Raw genomic sequence first — 18475 nt, 5'->3', positions numbered from 1 at the left:
AGAAGCCTGAAAGTGGCCTTTTATTCAGAATGCTGTTTTTAAAGTCAAGATTGAAAGTAGAGACTTTTATACAATTTAGTGTTTAAATGTTTTCTACAAAAATATACATTGATATAATTGATAATCATGTTTCAACATGTTTTCAATTGAATTTTTACATATGCTGCTGTGCTTTGATGTTTAAAATTTAATATTTTCTGATTTTAGTTATTTAAAATGCATAGTGTTCAATAAATGGATTGTTAAATTACATAAGCTGTTTTGCTGATTAATTTTGAGGCAGTATTTCCTAAAATAGATCAACGCTATGTGTAAGTGGTCTTAATTTATTTTCCTTTTAAGGTCCACTTACTACTTAAGTGTGCTGGTAGTAGATGTCCATTTTTTCGATTTCTGAAGAATTAAAGACTTTTTGTCCCTTTATGTTTGTTTAAAGTAATTTCCCAAAATTAAAGAACAATAAGGAGCCAGTTATGTTTGCTATGTTGAATTAGTAGGTTTGGGATTAATTAATATATTGAATTAATTAGGTTTTATAAGGAAAACCTTTATAGATGAAGAATTCTTATTGTTGAGTATTAGCTTTATTTTGTTTTAGTTAACTTAAAAATAGAAGGATTAGGTCTTTTTTTTTTTTAAATTACCTGATACGTGTTTTTTTTTTATTGTTTCTAAATGTGAAATCAGAGGCGTAATTTTTGTTAGAATAGGGAAAACTTCCTGAAAGAAAAAATAGTGTTGGTTTCTTGAATAGATTAAGGTAGTTTTCAATTCAGGAAATTAGAAAGCAGTATAGTATGGGATTGAGGTAATGGAAACACTGGGTACAGTGTAACACTGGCAAAGATGTGGTGAAAACATTTCATTTCCAATATAAGTAAATTGAAGTATTTACATGAAATGTGACAGGAGGTCTGGGCTAGACATTTTGAATTAATTCAAAAGTGAGAAAAACAATTTGTGGGGAATAATAGGAAATTGTTAAGGCTAGAAGGATAGTGGTCATAGGTGGTATTCCACCTTCCTCATCTCCCTTTTGCTGTTGAAAGACCACTAGGGCCATGATTTATGTTAAGAAAAATTATCTTGTACCATAAGTGCATGAAAGCAGGGTCTTCCTTGTCTTCCTTGGTCACTGTTAGGTCTTTGGAACTTTGTCCTTTAATAAGAGTCAATAAATATTTGTTGAATATTAGACCTTGTCTCGCCCTAAAACAATTAACAACCTTTTGATATTAAGGACACATTGATCTAAGTAAAGCAACTTTATAAGGCAGTTTGTAATTTAGGAAACGTGAAGATGGAGTGTGAATTAGTTGTGTTTGAAACTTGCCAGTGAAAAGAGTGTCCAGACCAGTGGAGACGAAGGCTTATTCATTCATTTAACTTGGTGGGTGTCTAGAGGTGTTTGTTCCAGATTTTGAAACTCACCAGTTGTCTTTATATTTGTGATTTATGATCATGAAATTAAATCCTGTAATACAGATGAGGAAAGCAACCTTTGGGCTTATGATTTTTCTCTTAGAGTCTTTTTGTTTTTTTAACAATTTGTGTAAGACTTCTCAGGACACTCTGAGAAAAATACTTAAATACTTTAGGTATTTATCCTAATCTTAAAGTGGTCCAAAAAAAGTTCACAGGCATTTTTCAGAACCCTTCTTCCAAAGAACTGTATTCCTAAGGGTCACTTAAAAAAAATCAAGTGCTTAAATCTTCGGTATGAGTACACTAATAGAGGTTGGTAATCAATAGCAACAAAGAATAGCTGGTACTGACACATATCTTCATATAGTTATCCTCTATTTGGAAAATAATATATATTGAGTTATTTGCCGTCTTCAGGCTAAATAACTTCAATTTAACTTTTCTTATCAGTTTGTTGTCCTACTTAGGATACTTTTCAAAATGCTTGTAGCCTGATTTAGATGGAAAGAAAACATTGTAAGAGTTGGGCGATCTGAGTTCTGCCCCCATTTGTATCCATCCTGTCTTCTCTCCCTTCTATTTCAATAGATAGGGTAGCCCTCCTCTTATCTAAGGTTCATGCATTTACCTGTAACTCTGGATTGCATGTTTTACCTTCTCAAGAATCTCTGTGTATTGTCAATTATTTCTTCTCTCTGTAACTTCAGTCTTGTCTTCTTTTCTTGGTCTGTCCACATTTAAACACAACCAGGTTTTTTTTTAAAGTCCCTCTTTATTGGCAGCACTCATTTACAGCCAAGCTTCTCTAAAAAACTATCTATACCAACTGTCTTTTTTGTCTCAACTCTAAATTCAACTCACTCCATTTTGGCTTCCACCCCTATCATTCTCTATTTTAGCTTCTGCCCCTGTCGTTCTACTTAAAGTCTGGAGACTTTAAGGTCTCTAGATGTTTCTCTGTATTGAGCATTTTTCAGTCCTCCTCTTATATGACTTCTCAGCAAGCATTTGACTAGATCATTTTTTTTTCCTTAAAATACTTTTCCTTGACATGATCTTTGTTCTCTGTGAGTACTTCTCTGTCTCCTTTGCTGCTTTCTTTTCCTCTTGCTCTTTGTTTCTAGAGTTCCTTAAGTTTCAGTTCTAGACCATCTCCTATTCTTACTTTTTGCTTTCCCCAGGAGATTTCATTATTTCTCACTTGGACAGTAGTCTCCCCACTTACAGCTTTGTTACCCTATAATTTTACATTATTCCTGCTTAAACTTGACATAATCTCTGGTCCTTGGCTTCTTCCCTGGCCCTGTCTTCACCCCTGTCTTCTTCATTTACTGCAGTCTGTCTATACTGGTTGTCTTTTGTATTCTTCATACAAGCTAAGCTTGATCTTGCTTTAAGCACTGGTTCTTTTCTCTTCCTGGAATGCTGTTCTCTTCTCCTCTTCCTATGCCTAGCGTTTTCTCACCATTCAGGTCTCACCTCAGATGTCACCTCAACAGAGAGGCCTTCCCTGACTTCCTATCTAAAGTAGCCCACCCCTTTCACATTGTCCTGTTTTGTTTTCATCATAGTACTTATTAGTAGTTGAAGTTATTTGATGCTTATTTGTTGGGGGTCTTCCTAAATTAGAGTAAAAGTTTCATGAGACCTTGTTTATTTGGTTCATAGCTGTACCCACAAAATCTAAACCAGTGCCTGTAATACTGTAGGAACTCAAATGCTTGCTGAAGGATTTTATACCCAGTGCTTCTATATTGTTAACAATGTTGACACCCCCCCCCCCCCAAATGTATTTTCTTCTTAGACCTGTCCTCTGAGCTCCAGCCTGTATTAACTGCCTACCTGACTTTTCTACTTTTAAGGCTGAGAAATTGAACTTGTAATTTTCTCTCCCACCTTTGGATCTCTAGGACTTCCTTACACAGCATATGTGTCTACCATCCATTTATTTCTGCAAGCCAGAAACTTGGGAATCTTCTTTGATGTCCTCTTTTCTCCTGTATATTCAGTCCATCAGCTGGGGTCTGTGGGTTTTGCCACTGAAATATCTCTTGAGTCTATTTCTCCATTTTTGACTGCTATCTTTCTAGTTTGAATTATCATCTCTTACTGAGACTGGATCCCCACGTCAATACTTGCTCTGTTCTAACCCCTTTTCTCCACAATTTAACCAGACTGAGTATAATGTACATATAGGAAGTGCTTAAATTATAAGTATAGCTCAACAGATTTTCACAAAATGAACGTATCCATGTAACCAGAATCCTGGTCAAGAAATAGAACATTACTAACACTTTAGAAGCCCTTAATTGTTCCTCTGTGCCCAAGTGATCTTTGTAAAATGAAAATATGATCATGTGTAAAGCCTTCTAGGTGCTTCCCGTTGCTGTTAGGACAAAGATCAAAAGCCATAATGTGATATTTAATACCCAGGTTGATAGTGGCCCCTACCTGCCTGTCCAACCTTGTGTTCATGACTCTTACTACTTTATGTATTCCAGCCCTACTGGCCACCACATTTCCTTGAATGTTCTATTCTGTTTCCTCTTCCTGGAAGGTTCAATGTGCGTATATCTCTTCTATACTCATCCTTCAGATTTGGACTCTTCGAGGAGGCATTTTTGGACATAGCAGGCTTGGTGAGGTCTAAATTACGTTGTGTGCTCTCATACTTTATTAATTTGTATGAGTATAGGCACAAAACCTTGTTTTATTGTGGTTCGCTTTATTACACTGCGCAGATACTGGTTTTTTTTTACAGATTGAAGGTTTGTGGCAACCCTGTGTCGGCCAAGTCTATCAGTGCCATTTTTCCATCAGCATTTGCTCACTTCGTGTCTCTGTGTCACATTTGGTAATTCTTGCAATATTTCAGAGTTTTTCATTATGACTGTATTTGCTGTGGGGAGCTGTGAGCAGTGATCTTTGATGTCACTACTGTAACTGGTTAGGGGCACCACAAACTGCACCCGTATGAGATGGCGAACTTAATCGAAAATGTGTGTGTTCTGACTGCTCCACCAACCAACCGTTCCCCGTCTCTCCCTCTCCTCGGGCCTCCCTAGTCCCTGAGACACAACAATGTTGAAATTCGGCCAGTTAATAACCCCGCAGTGGCCTGTAAGTGTCCAAGTAAAAGGAGGAGCTGCATGCCTCTCACTAAAGTGGAAGCTAGACATGATTAAGCTCAGTGAGGAAGGCATGTTGAAGCCGAGATAGGCTGAAAGCTAGGCCTCTTGCGCCAGTTGGCCAAGTAGAGAGTGCAAAGGGAGAGTTCTTCAAGGAGATTAAAAGTGCTACTCCAGTGAATACACGAATGGTAAGAAAGCGAGATGGCCTTATTGTTGATATGGAGAAAGTTTTAGTGGTCTGGACAGAAGATTAAACCAGCCACAATATTCCTTTAAGTCAAAGCCTAATCCAGAGCAAGGCCCTAACTCTCCAATTCTATGAAGGCTGAGAGAGTTGAGGCTGCAGAAGAAAAGTGTGAAACTGGCAGAGGTTGGTTCATGAGGTTTAAGGAGAGACGCTATCTCCGTAACATAAAAATGAAGGTGAAGCAGCAAGTGCTGAGGCAGAAGCTGCAGCAAGTTATCCAGAAGGTCTAGTTAGATAATTAATGGGGGTGGATACACTAAACAGCAGATTTTCAGTGTACACGACAGCCTTTATTGGAAGAAGATGCCATCTCAGACTTTCATAGCCAGAGAGGAGAAGTCAATGTCTGGCTTCAAAGCTTCAAAGAACAGGCTGACTCTCCTGTGAGGGGCTCATGCAGCTGGTGACTTTAAATTGAAGCCATTGCTCACTAACCGTTCTGGAACTCCTAGGGTCCTTAAGAATTATGCTCAATCTACTCTGCCTGGGCTCTACAAATGGAACAACAAAGCCTGGATGACAGCACATCTGCTTACAACACGGTTTACTGAATATTTTAAGTCCACTGTTGTGACCTACTGTTCAGAAGAAAAGATTCCTTTCAAAATATGACTGTTCATTGACAATGCACCTGGTCACCCAAGAGCTCTGATCGAGCTGGGCGAGATTAATGTTTTCATGCCTACAAACACAACATCCATTCTGCAGCTCATGGATCATCCTATTGTTTAAGAAATACATTTCGTAAGGCTATAGCTGCCTATTCTCTGGTGGATCTGGGCAAAGTGAATTGAGAACCTCCTGAAAAAGGTTCACCATTTCAGATGCCATTCGTGACTCATGGGAAGAGGTCAAACTAGCATCATTCACAGGAGTTTGGAAGAAGTTGATTCCAACCCTCATGGATGACTTTGAGGGTTCATGACTTCGGTGGAGGAAGTAACTGCAGATGTGGTGGAAGTAGCAGGAGAACTAAACTAGAAGTGGAGCCTGAAGGTATGACTGAATTGCTTCAATCTCATGATCCTCCATTGCTTCTTATGGATGAACAGAGAAAGTGATTTCTTAAGATAAAAGATACTCCTTGTGAAGATACTGTAAAGATGGTTGAAATGACAACAAAAGGCTTAGGATATTATATAAATTTAGTTGATAAAGCAGCGGCATGGTTTGAGAGGATTTACTCCACTTTTGGAAGAAGTTCGTGGGTAAAATGCTATCAAACAGCATCATGTGCTACAGAGAAATTGTTCATGAAAGAAAGTCAATATGCAAACTTCACTGTTGTCGTATTTTAAGAAATTGCCACAACCTTCCCAGCCTTCAGCAACCACCACCCTGATCTGTCAGCAGCCATCAAGGTGAGGCAGACCCTCCACCAACAAACAGAGTATGACTCCCTAAAGGCTCAGATGATGGTTAGTGATTTTTAGCAATAAAGGATTTTTAATTAGGGTACGTACATAGTTTGTATAGACATAATGCTATTGCACACTTAACAGACTATAGTGTAGTGTAAACATAACTTTTATATGTACTGGGAAACCAAAAATTTGTGTGACTCATTTTATTGTAATAGTCACTTTATTGTGATGGTCTGCAGCTGAACCCACAATATCTCTGAGGTCTGCCTGTATATGATTATTTTACCCCATTATTTTTAAGCTCTGTGACTCAGATTGTACCTATTTTGTTCACCATTGTAAGGTCATCAACTAGCACAATGGCTGGGTAAGAGTGAATATTCAGTATTCATGCCATAAGTGAATATGAGTAGTGTCATCTTGTTACGGCCTGAATTGTGTGTTGAGATATGTTGAAGTCCTAACCTCCAATACCTAGAATGTGACTATTTTTGGATAAAGGACCGTTAAAGAGGTAATTAAGATAAAATGAGGTTATGATTGGGCCCTAACCACAACGACTGGTGTCCTTATAACAAGGAGATTGGGACACAGACACTGGAGGAAGACAAACCAAAGAGAGAGGTCTTAGAAGAAACCAACCCCGCTGATACCTTGATCTTGGACTTCTAACTCCACAATTGTGAGAAAATAAATTTCTTTTGTTTAAGCCACCCAGTCTGTGGTATTGTGTAGCTTTGGCAAACTAACAGATTTTGGTACTGGGAAAGTGGGCTGCTGCTCTAACAAATCCCTAAAAATGGAGAAGTAGCTTTCTAAGTGGTATGGTAGAGGTTGAAAGAGTTTTCAAGTGCGTGTTAGAAAAAGCCAAGCTTGCCTTGAGAGATGGTAGAAATATGAACGTTAAAGGAGATTCTGGTGAGGGCTCTGAAAGAGCTGTTGAGAAGGCTTCTGTCATCTTAGAGATACACATATATGATTGTGAGCAGAATGCTGGTAGAAATATAAATGTGAAAGGCGCTGCTGCTGAGGTCTCAGATGGAAGTGAGGAACATGTTATTGGAAACTGGAGGAGAGGCCACCTTGTTATAAAGTGGTAGAGAACTTGGCTAAATTGTGTTCCAGTGTTTTGTCCTGGAATATTGCACTTGTAAGTGGTGAACTCGAACTGAGATTCTGAAGCAAAGTGTTATAGTTAAGGCCTGGTTTCTCTTTGCTGCTTATAGTAAAATTCAAGAGGAGAGATGTAAATTGAAGAAGGAATTGTTAAGCAAAAAGGAACCAAAGCTTGAAGATTTAGAAAATTCTCAGCCTATGTATATTGTGAAAAAATGATCTGTTCTGGAGACAACATCAAATTTGTTGATAGGCAGCGATTTGCTAAAGAGATTATAGGCATGTGACTTATGAATCCCTTAGGCCGTCCCAGTGGAATAGAGATGGATTATGCCAACAGAAACACTGCTGGCCTGGACCGAGGGGCCAGACAGGATGAAATGAAGGGAGTCCTGTCAGACTCTACAAGTCAGTGGAGCTATCTGGCTGTGAACGTGTGTTGTTTGAGAGATGAGAAGAAGGTGGTTTGGGGTTGGCAGGGCTGCCACTACCACCATGCAGTCAGAAGTACGACAAACTGGGTTCAGGGGGGATGAGACTACCACACTGGAAGGCAAGGCCCCCATGTCCCTGGGCTGGAGGACAGAGCATGGAGCCAAAGAGGATTATTCTTCAGCCTTAAGATGTAACGAAATGTGCATTGTTGGGTTTTGGATTTGTTTGGGACCTCGCCCCCATTTCTTATTTCTCATTTTTCCATTTTGGAATGGGAATATCTATTGTGTGCCTGTCCCAATATTGTATTTTGAAAGTAGGTAACTTGTGTAGATTCACAGGCTCACAGCTGGGGAGGAATCTTGCCTCACATATCTCAAGTCCACCCTACCTGATTTAAATGATATTTCGATGAGATTTTGGACTTAGAGTTGATACTGAAATGAATGAAGACTTTGGGGGCTGTTGGAATGGGGTGAATGTATTTTGCATATGAGAAGGACATGAATTGCCGGAGCCAGAGGGTAGAGTATTACGGGCCGAATTATGTCTCCTCAAAATTTATGTTGCGGTCCTAATCTCCGGTACCTCAGAATGTAATTGTATTTGGAGACGGGGCCTTTAAAGAAGTGATTAAGATAGAGTGCGGTCATATGGATGGGCTTTAATGTGACTGGTGTCCTCAGAAGAAGAAGAGATCAGGAAACAGACACACAAAGGAGAGACCATATGAAAACGCCAGAAGAAGAAGGCCATTGTCTACCAGTTGAGAGAGGCCTTAGAAGAAACCAAACCCGCTGACACCTTGATCTCAGACTTCCAACCTCGAGAATTGTGAGAAATAAATTTTTATTGTTTAAGCCACCCAGTCTGTGGTACTTTGTCACAGCCCTAGCACACTAATCCACAGCTATCACAGTAGCTAGTTGAGAGGCACGTGTAAGACAGTTCCTTCATTGTCAGCGAGGACATTTGACTGGTTCAGGGTTGTGAATTTTTAATTCAATCTTTCTGAAAATGGAATATGTTGTATTAAGAAGTATATAGTGGGTTGCATGACTGCATTTCACAGTGTTCACAGTGCAGTTGAGTTCCATAGTTTCAGAATGTTCTAGACACCTCAGTGATTGTTGTGAAGGGCAGAAACATCCTATTTTAGGAGCGCACAGTATTTGAAGGTAAGTTGCAGTTCTGACTGCAACTTGGGCAAATCACTTAATTTTCTGAAATGTTTCCTCATAATTAAATGAGGATAATATCTTCTCAATCTATAACATAGGTTTATTGGATGGATGAAGTGAGATGAGTATGTTAGAGTTTCAGCTGAGGTAACTCTTGTGTTAGTCTTGAAATTCTGTGATTTCGTTTGCCTTTTGATGATTTCACCTCTTCACTTTTTTTTAAAAATTTTATTGGGGAATATTGGGGAACAGTGTGTTTCTGCAGGATCCATCAGCTCCAAGTCATTGTCCTTCAGTCTAGTTATGGAGGGCGCAGCTCAGCTCCAAGTCCAGTCAGTCACCGTTTTCAATCTTTGGTTGCAGGGGATGCAGCCCACCATCCCTTGTGGGAATTGAACCGGCAAACTTGTTGAGAGCTCACCCTCTAACCATCTGAGACATCCGGCCACCCCTCCTGAGGCTCAGCTGCAGCTCGTTGTCTTCAATCTAGTTGTGGAGGGCGCAGCTCACTGGCCCATGTAGGAATCGAACCAGCAACCCTGTTGTTCAGAGCTCAACACTCTAACTGAGCCATCTGGCCGCCCCTCACCTCTTCACTTTTGATACACATTAGTAGTGGGCAGAGAATGAAACAAAACAGTTGATTTTTATACTAGTTAGCAATGCTATGAGAGATCTAGAAGGATAAAGTTTGATTTTTTGGTTATCAGATAGTCCCATTCCTCATTAACATAGACAACAGGAGGTAAGCCGTGGAATAGTATAAAAACGCTGATGTGTGTGCCTTTTTATCATGAGCGTGGCACTGTTTTCCATCTACGTTGTATGGATTGTTGGTATGATCAAATCAGTTTGATATTCTCATCTTTATTGGCAGATTTGGTATGATTAGTTTCACACAGCATTGTATTGGCCAGCCCACATGAACCCATTTCTTTCAAAGAAAAACCAAGGAATTTTTGTTGTTCTTAATGTCAGACGTAATGAAAGTAGTAAGCCACTTTTTCCTTTGTTTTCATTCATGACATCCTGTGTAATGTTTATGTGACAGTGTGACATCAGCTTACCTGTGGTTATGTGAAACTTAGTTAATTGCAGCCTGGGCTCCTATGAAATGTGCCATGTAAGATGGGAATATCAGTTTGAGTAGATGTTGGTTTTCTATTTTTATAATACAGTTAGGTAAGTTATAGAACTGTCACAAGATTCAGTAGACAAAGGAGAAGAAGGTATATGTTGGAAGGTATGAGAGGCAGTTTTTAAGATATAATTACTAGTACCTCATTTGTTTATTTTTAAATGAAAATATACTAAATTTTAACAACATATTCTTCTTGACTCACTTAAATTATTTTCTACAGTGAAGTAGAAATTTTTATATTTAGAAGCAATTCTGTTATGGGACAATGAGGTTATTTGTAGGCAGAATAAATAGCATTCAGTGGAGAAAGGAAATCAGAAGAGAAAGCAGCTAGTTTTTAATTAACTAATTGGCCATTGAGACTTTCTAAGGAAGATGTTGGTCAGGTGCTGTGGTGTGGAATTGTGGAAACGTATGTTGGTCATATGAATTCTCTCCTTATAGGATCTGGGTTAGACCTGCTTACGTCACAGAGCCCGTAGTAGGTCTCCAGTACCGAAGCTCAGGTGATAACCTTGCCCAAGGCAGTAAAAGAGCCATAACCAGAAGTCTCAGAAAACACCAAAGATTATGCTGAGGAAACGTAAGTTCAGGCAACAAATACGAAACAAAGGCAACCTTGGAGACACAGAGAGTCGAGAGGCTGGGTGCATACGAGGGTGACAGCAAGCCATTGCTGTGAGTGGTGGCGAAATGCTGGAGGCTTGCTTTACTGGTATCCTTTCTTGGTGTATATATGGGTTTGTGTGTGTGTGGGCACGGGGGGGACGACTGATTTGAAGGTACACAATTGGACTAGAAGCTTTCTGTCTGCCTTCCCTACCTTGTTTGTCCTTGAAAGATGTGGAGTGGAGGTTGGTAATGGTGGGGGGTGGGCGGGAGGGAATAGCTTGGGAAGATTTGCAGTTACTGTTACTCTGGATCAGATTTGGCAGGGCTTGGCCAAGGTACAGAGCAGAGCACGGGCATCAGCGAGGCCACGGAGAGGGGGGAGTCCCTGATGGGTGTAAGTTGGACTTGAGACTCAAGGGACTGACTGAATAGGGCCAGGAAGAAGCCTCTGGCATTTGGCAGTAATGAGAACCTGGAAAGTGTGGGAAACAACCAAGCTCCTTGCTTGAATTGTCTTGCCTAGTGCACATTAGAGCACCTTTTGTTTTCCTAATGCCTCAGGTGTGTCTCTACTCTTGGACATTTATGCAGTAGAAGTACTCAGTGCAGGAGGAAAATAGGTGGAAGCGATAGGTCCCGGGGTGGAATGCTGTTTCCTGATTAGAGGAATGTGGTTCAGAAAGGGGAACCAGCAGTGAGAAGAGGGTGTAAGATGTTTTCCACTGTTGAGTAATGGATTGGTGGTCAGTGAATGACATGCACAGGACTGGGTTCAGGTAAGGCTTCCTGGAGGAGTTGGTGCCCACGTCTAGCCTAAAAGTGGGTTTTTACAAGAGAGGAAGGATAGGAGAAAGGGGCCTGTAGGCGATAGCAACAGAATGATCAAAGTCTCAGCGGCAAGAGACAGTGTGCATTTAGTTCCACAGGTATTTATTCATCCAACAGTATTTCATGAGTGCCAGGCATTTTTCTAGGTGACAGACATACAGCAGTGAACAAAGCAGACAAAGCTTCTGCCCTCCTGGAGACAGTGCTGGGAAGCAGACCCTAAACCAGTGAACATGTATGTCGCAGGTCAGATGGTAAGTGCTGTGGAGAAAACTGAAGCAGCATAAATTGGCAGGGAGGGTGGGGCTTTATCCGGAGTGATCTGCAAAGGCCTAACTGATGAGGTAACATTTGAGCAGGGACTTGAAGACGAAGATGATGAGAATGAATGAACAAAGAGTGAGGGGAGAGCAGGAGCCTGCAAGTGAGGGCCCTGATGAGGGACTGCTCAGTGCGGCGAAGGAGAAGACGAAGGAATCAGATAATATGAGCCTCGTCAATTATTGAAGGGACATAAGCCTTTACTCTGCTGGAGATGGGAGGCTTTTGGAGAGTTCTGAGCAAACAGTGACATGATCTGACTTGTGTTTTAAGTTACATAAGTCAGTTTTGGCTGCTGTCTTGAGAATCAGTTTTAGAGAGTCAAGTGGAAGCGGGGCTAGTTAGGTGGCTCTTGAAATAATCTAAGTGAGAGATGATTGGGGTTCAGGGAATAAATGTAGAGGTGGTGGGGAGTGGTTGAAGCTAGAACTGGCAGGATTTGCTGAATAGATCGAATAGAGGGTATGAGAGGAGTTACTGAGATGTGATGGAGGGGGAGCACATTTGGGAAGGAAAACAGGTATGCAGTTTTGGACATGGTAAGTTTGAGGTGCCTTTAGACATCTAAATGCAGATGTCGACTATGTAGTGTGTTTGGAGGTGCAGAGGAGCGGTCTGGGTAGGAAACACAAATTTGGGTATGGTGGAAAAGCAGACTTTTTGTGGTGTTTGAAGCATCAAATTTGGTCTTTGTGTAGTAAGAGACAACTCCAGGCATCAGGTGCTTCTCAACCTTTTCCACATTACGACACAGAAAACAAAATTTTAGAATTTGCTGGAGTAAATGGTCTAGGCTACTCTTCCCAAGACTGTTGGTTCTTAAAGAAACAACAGGCCCAAAATGGAGTCACTTGTGCAAAACCTCCCTAAGACTTACTATCTAAGCTAATTGAAGTTTCATCCTCTCCCAGGAGTAGAATTTTAAGCCAATAAGTCTAGAATTCCCTGGTCAGCACTAGTGAGGTCATCTGTCTGATGAGCCCGCCTGCCTTCCCCTAAGGGGAGGTGACCTTCCTGAAATAATGTACTCTTTCTTGTCCCACCCTCTCTCTGCCTACAAAAACCTTCCATTTTGTACAACCCAGAGTGCCCTTCTAGCTTTGAGGTGGGATGCTGCCTGATTTGTGAATTGCTTAACAAAGCCAATTAGACCTGCAAATTTACTGAGTGGAATTTTGCTCTTTAGCATGATCCCAGGGTTTGGGAACTCCATCTGCCACAGGCTCCATTCAGTGGTCTGACCTGTCACCTGTTTGAGGCTTTGCCAAGCACACTTGTTGTGAAGCTCTGCTCTAGAACAGAAGTCAGGCCAGATTAAGGAGCCTGAACACACAATGTTAACGAACTGTGACTTTGTCTTGCTGATGTGGGGGTCACCATAGAAAATTCAGCAAAAAGATGTCATAGTCACATTCATTTTGGAGATAGGTGCTTTTTAGACTGTGGTGAAAGATAAGTTGTGTAAAATTTCCAATCCACCACAGTCTAAAACTTTAGTAAAGTATAATAAAGTGAATTACTAGAAAAAATTTAAAGATACAAGTCGAATATTTTATCATTAACATAAAAATTACTCTGTCAGGTTGCTATAAAAGTTTTTTATAACTTCCTATCAATTTCTGTACGCAAACTTCGGTTGCGGCCAACAGCAAACTGTCCGTGGGCTGGCATCTGCATGGATAGCAGTTTGATTAAGTAGCACTTTTGGAATGGGGCATATTGACGGAAACATCTTACCAGTTAGTTGGAAGGCCACCAAACGTCTTGTCATGTTTGTTGAGTACCTTGAGCTGCCCGAGGCGGCCTGGCCAGCAGTGTTTTGGTGGAGGCAGAAAGAGAGTTTGGGGCTTGCTCTACTGGTAAACCTGCCTGCCCATTCTGGTAGCCTCACCTCCACTTCTCCCCCAGAATTCTGCTCCAGGGTGGCCCGAACCTTGGTCCAGTGCAGTTTATGTTTAACCATCTCTTGGTGGATCAAATTTGATTATTTGTTTGAGTTTCAGTAGTGACCAGAGAGGGTTACAAAGGATTTGGGGTGGAACATCTCAGGGTAGAGTGACTTTTGTTGCCTGGTTTTCCATGTGACAGAGAATTAGCTGGGTCATTTTAGCTGTCGAATATATAGGTTACAAGAAACAAGAAACTTTGGAGCAAGGGGCCTGTCTGAATGGACTAAAAGACAAGTGGAATGATTAGCCTATCTACACAGTTAGTGCACGAGGGCACCTTTGTCCTGGTGGAGCAGTGTTCCTTGCTTTCCTGTTTTTGTTCCTTTACTAAAAGCACCAGTATTTATCAGGGGACCATGGGTTCTCCTGAACTCACGTATCTCTCTGTATCCTGGAGAACCTGAAGTGCACGCATCTCAGGCATGCGAGGTCACTCAGTATATTACTTAGTCAAACTCCTTTTTTTCTTAATTAGAAAAGGCCTGGTTTGTCTGTGGTAAGCAGGAGTCTACTTCCATTCATAGGAACTCATCGCCACGCCCCTCCCTAACACGAGCTGGCCTGTCAAGTCTTGGGCAGGAATGGTGAGAAGGCACTATCAGGCCAGAACCCAAATTCTTAAGGTAGCTGATAAATTCAAGAATTCTTACTGTTGGAAATGCCCTCTGAGGGAGGGGTCATTGCAAAATGGCTCTTGAGTGTGCATTTGGAATTTGGGGGCATGTCAGCTAACTGACCCACTTCTTGGCACAGTCAACCAGTATCATCTTTCCCAGGGCTGAGGCTTAGATATGTCAAAGGGTGGTCACAAACCAGAGGTAGCTTGGTTAATATTCCTTTTTGCAGAGGGAACATTCAGATTATTTAGTAGCTGATGTGGTGGGCCCGTTGGCATGTCTGCTCTCTTCCTGGCTGTCTAGGTGCTTGGTGGGCCCCTGACCAAAAGGCTCTGACTACTCACCGTTGATTCCCCTAGAGTTGCCTTCATGTGTTATTTGTGGCAATCAGTGAGGGTAGTCAATGTGAGTAGTCAGAGCCTTTTGGCACTAGACTGCCGCTGGGGTGCCATCGCCACTGCTGTCTCATCCACTGTGTTCCAGGCTAGCTCTGCCAGAGATGATGTGAAGGAAAAGGAGCTGGTGGGCTGATGGCTGAGGGGGCAGTGCCAACTCTGTCCCTTGTCAGGGTCCACTGTGTTTCCCGGGCTGGGTGGGAAAGGCAGGAAAGGCCCAGGAAGCCCTGTGGAGTCCCTGAAGGGGGCCCTTGAAATGTCCAGGACTCATGGTGTTGGGAGCGTGGATTGCATGGTACCAACAGGTCAGAACTGAGGCCGGTTTCTGTGCTAGAGGGGAAACCTGTGGACCTGTGGGTACCGGTCATTAACCCATTCGTTTATGGGTCTTGGGGGGTCCTAGAGAAGAGGCTGGGCTGTCAATTAGGAGGGGTTCAGGGTATTGTATGCCAAATGGTACTGAAGAAGGTAAGTGTTTTGACAAACTGTGGCCACAGAAGTGTACTGACTGGTTATTTTAGGTTATTTTAGCCCTTTAAGTTCTGAGAGTCATGGACTCTTGAGTATCCATGGCAGGTTTTACGTGCATAAAGAAACTGTGGTTTTCCCAGTCTTCTCCTAATTCTTTCTGGGATAGGTAGAGTCCTAGAGAGTCTGAGAGGCGAGTGCCTGGTGGTACGTGAGTAGCGCTGGCCTCACCTCTGCTATAGGCTGGAACTGATTGGGGGCTAGAATTTCCACCCTCTCCCCATCTTTCCTGGATACAGGGAGTAGAGTGTGACTTGTACATGTTGAATTAACAGTAGATGTGTCTCTGTGTCTGCTGGTTTTAAGGACAAGTCTGAAAACCTGTGCAGGGAGCTGGGAGCAAATGCACTTGGTTGAGGTTCTGGTCAGGCAGGTTAGTGAGAGGGCGTAGGTTGTGGAGAACCCAGCGAGGGCCGGACGCTCTGCTCAGGGAGCCCGCAGTGGGAGGGTGCAAGGGGCGTTCACATCTACGTCTTCAGAGGACTTGGGAAACCATTTCATTCGCTGATTTCAAGGACCAAGAGCTTGGGAGTCTAGAAGGGATTGCAAGAAAGGCCACAGAGAGAGGATGGTCCCAGACTGTCGTAGCTCATGGTGTCCTTTTCAGCCACTCGGGACTTGTATAATGGTAAAGATGATAGTGACAGATCTTCTGTATGGGCTTGACATTTATATAGTAAATTAACAGAAATTATATAGAAAAGGAGGCAAATACTGCACCTGGAACCCTAAGACGTAGCCATAGGAAGCAAATGATCAAGTGTCATTGGTTATTATTCTAATAGAATTGAAGGGGAAAGGATCTGTGGTGACGTCCAGCAGTAAGAGATTGAGCAGGGTAGGTGTGAGTACATTAGAGAGCAAATTGGCTGATTGGGGGGTGACAAGGGTTAAAGCACATTGCTTTCTGAATATAACAAAAGCAGCAACAAAAATAATACAGTGAATAGAATACTGCAAACACAGTCAAGAAATTAGGTTCATTGTTCTCACTATGCCAGTTTTGTGACCTTTTCTGAGTTGTCCCAGTTCATGACTCAAATATTACATATAAAGATAATACCTCTTTGTTTTCTCCTGAGTACTGTGAATATTAATGAGGTGCTATTATGGTATACTTTGGATTAAAAAAAACAACCAAAAACTAAACTAAACATACTACTAATTTCTATTTGACATGTTAAAAAATGGAGTTTTAGGACTAAAACGGATTTATAGGACATCAAGCTCAGATGTCACATTTCACAGATAGGAAAATGAGACCCAATAACGTACCATCTGGATTCGGGGAGAACTAGGACTAGCATCCAGGCCTCCTGGCTGTCAGCCATTTCATTGGTGTGGAGACCATTCACCCCAAAGGTCCTCCCAGGACATACTCACGGTGAGTAACATGGGCTTGCAGTGTTCTCACAGCTCATCAGGAAGTCTGCATCCTTGGCAGTGGCCATGTTGGCTCCAGAGCAATTCATGGAGAGTTTAAGGCAGTTATATGAAAGTTGATTTCCTTCTTAATTTATATATTAAAAACATTATAAGGCGTGATTAAAAATAGGCTGAGTTTTAGTCACTTGTTTGACTACATTTCACATTTTAATAAGAAACCAGGACAAGAGACTTTGCTGTAGTTTGGGGGCAGAGCATGGGGACATTTACCCAACTCAGCAGTGCTCTGATTGTCATGTGATACTTTGTAAACTATTTTGATGAATGATAGATATTTTGATGGGGATATTGGCTGATGATGAAAGCCTAAGGAGGATCAACGTCATGTAAATTTAAAACAAATATACTGTACATAGGCAACGTTTTCATCACTTTTACAGAACTTAATGTTAACACAGGTTTACATGTACAACACAGTGATTCACAGAATAGATAGGGAAGGGAAACTGAACCAGAGAAGTCCAGCTGTAGGCTGCCTGGATGACAGAGTATGTTGTGAACCATCGCTTAAAAAAAAAAGCATTAGCCAGAGGCTACAAAAGAATAGTATTGTCTGAGCTTTATGGCCATGGACTTGTACCCCCTACAGGTTCAACTTTTTAGAGTTTTTCCTTTGGAACATAATATCAAAGGGAAAGATAAAGTCACTGGGGCTTCTAGGGATGCAGCCAGCGTATCACAAAGGGAGCAGTCTGGATCACAATTGCACTATATGTGCCAGGGTCCTCTTGGTGGTTAGTATGTGGTGCGGCTTTCACGGGTGAGAGCTGCTCCATCAGAGCATTTCTTGTGGCAAGAAGACAACTCAGTCAAGTGTGACAGGTATATAGCTATAGCAAGGGCAGTCATCCCAAGGACACACTGTGGAAACGATTTGTTGTGCTTGCATTGCACTATCTTTTTGGACACCCAAATCTGGATATAAATTATAAATAATTCAAGCATGACCTAAAACATTCATACAGAAGGAGGTGATGTGAAAGTTATCAGTTCTTTTTATTCCGAACCTCCTTCACATTCTACTTCCTAGACAGGGTTCACAGGTTGATGTGCCTCCTTCGGCCCCCTTTTGCGCCTGTGGGGGAAAAAACCCGTGTACACATACATATGAGATGCCCATGCATTAATAACTGAGGACCGACTGTTCCACACCCTGTGCTGGGTGCTCTTTTAGTCCAGACACAGATGCACAGTCCACTCATTCAGGGGTGATTTCCTTAGGAACTTTGGAATATGACTAGTAACTCAAAAGTAAGAATTTGCTGATTTGCTGAAATAGATGTCACATACTCTGTACCTTTCAAAGGCTCTCTTTGAGGCAATTTGCATTTTTTTGAACAAAATTCCAGCAAGGCATTTTAATGGTTTTCCTTCCACAAATACTTTAGTGGTAGCAGGTGGTGGTAAAGTTGGGGCAGTTCCAGAGAGAAGAAGAAATTAGATCTGACAGCCGGAGAACATTTGAGGATATGAAAACACTATAAAATGCAGACAGGAGAACTCAAAAGCCTAACCACACGGGGCTGTTTGAGGGAGAGCCAGTAAGTAGCTCCCATACATTTGAAGTCATTTAAGGTATAACTACAGCTCAGTACAGTATGGTAACTTATTTACAGTGACAACACATGGAAGGCTGGAATTGACATACACATTTGTGAAAAACCCCTATGGGCATCAACCACAGTCCAGCGAAAGCAATTATTGATGTCTGTCCAATGGCTAACTTGTATATGATTTTT

At 41.6% G+C, this 18475-nt stretch overlaps 1 protein-coding gene across 8 annotated transcripts in view; it reads left to right on the top strand.

Moving 5' to 3' along the window:
* Nucleotides 1-18475, top strand: part of N4BP2L2 (NEDD4 binding protein 2 like 2) — a 99991-nt gene that overhangs the window by 23466 nt on the left and 58050 nt on the right. The window contains exon 7 of one of the 8 annotated variants that reach the window (XM_074330090.1): nt 3927-4064. The exons of 5 other annotated variants lie outside the window; for them this stretch is intronic. In XM_074330090.1, the coding sequence (XP_074186191.1) occupies nt 3927-4056 (130 nt within the window). In that variant the 3' untranslated portion in view covers nt 4057-4064. Of the gene's footprint in view, nt 1-3926; nt 4065-4186; nt 10866-16538; nt 16558-18475 lie in introns of those variants that run through there. 2 more of the 8 variants (XM_074330095.1, XM_074330091.1) reach the window with 2 other exon arrangements.

This window comes from Rhinolophus sinicus, linkage group LG04, assembly GCF_036562045.2.
Source record: "Rhinolophus sinicus isolate RSC01 linkage group LG04, ASM3656204v1, whole genome shotgun sequence".
Taxonomy (NCBI): domain Eukaryota; kingdom Metazoa; phylum Chordata; class Mammalia; order Chiroptera; family Rhinolophidae; genus Rhinolophus; species Rhinolophus sinicus.
Note: the sequence above shows the minus strand (reverse complement) of the source record. Positions and strands in the feature narration are given on the sequence as shown.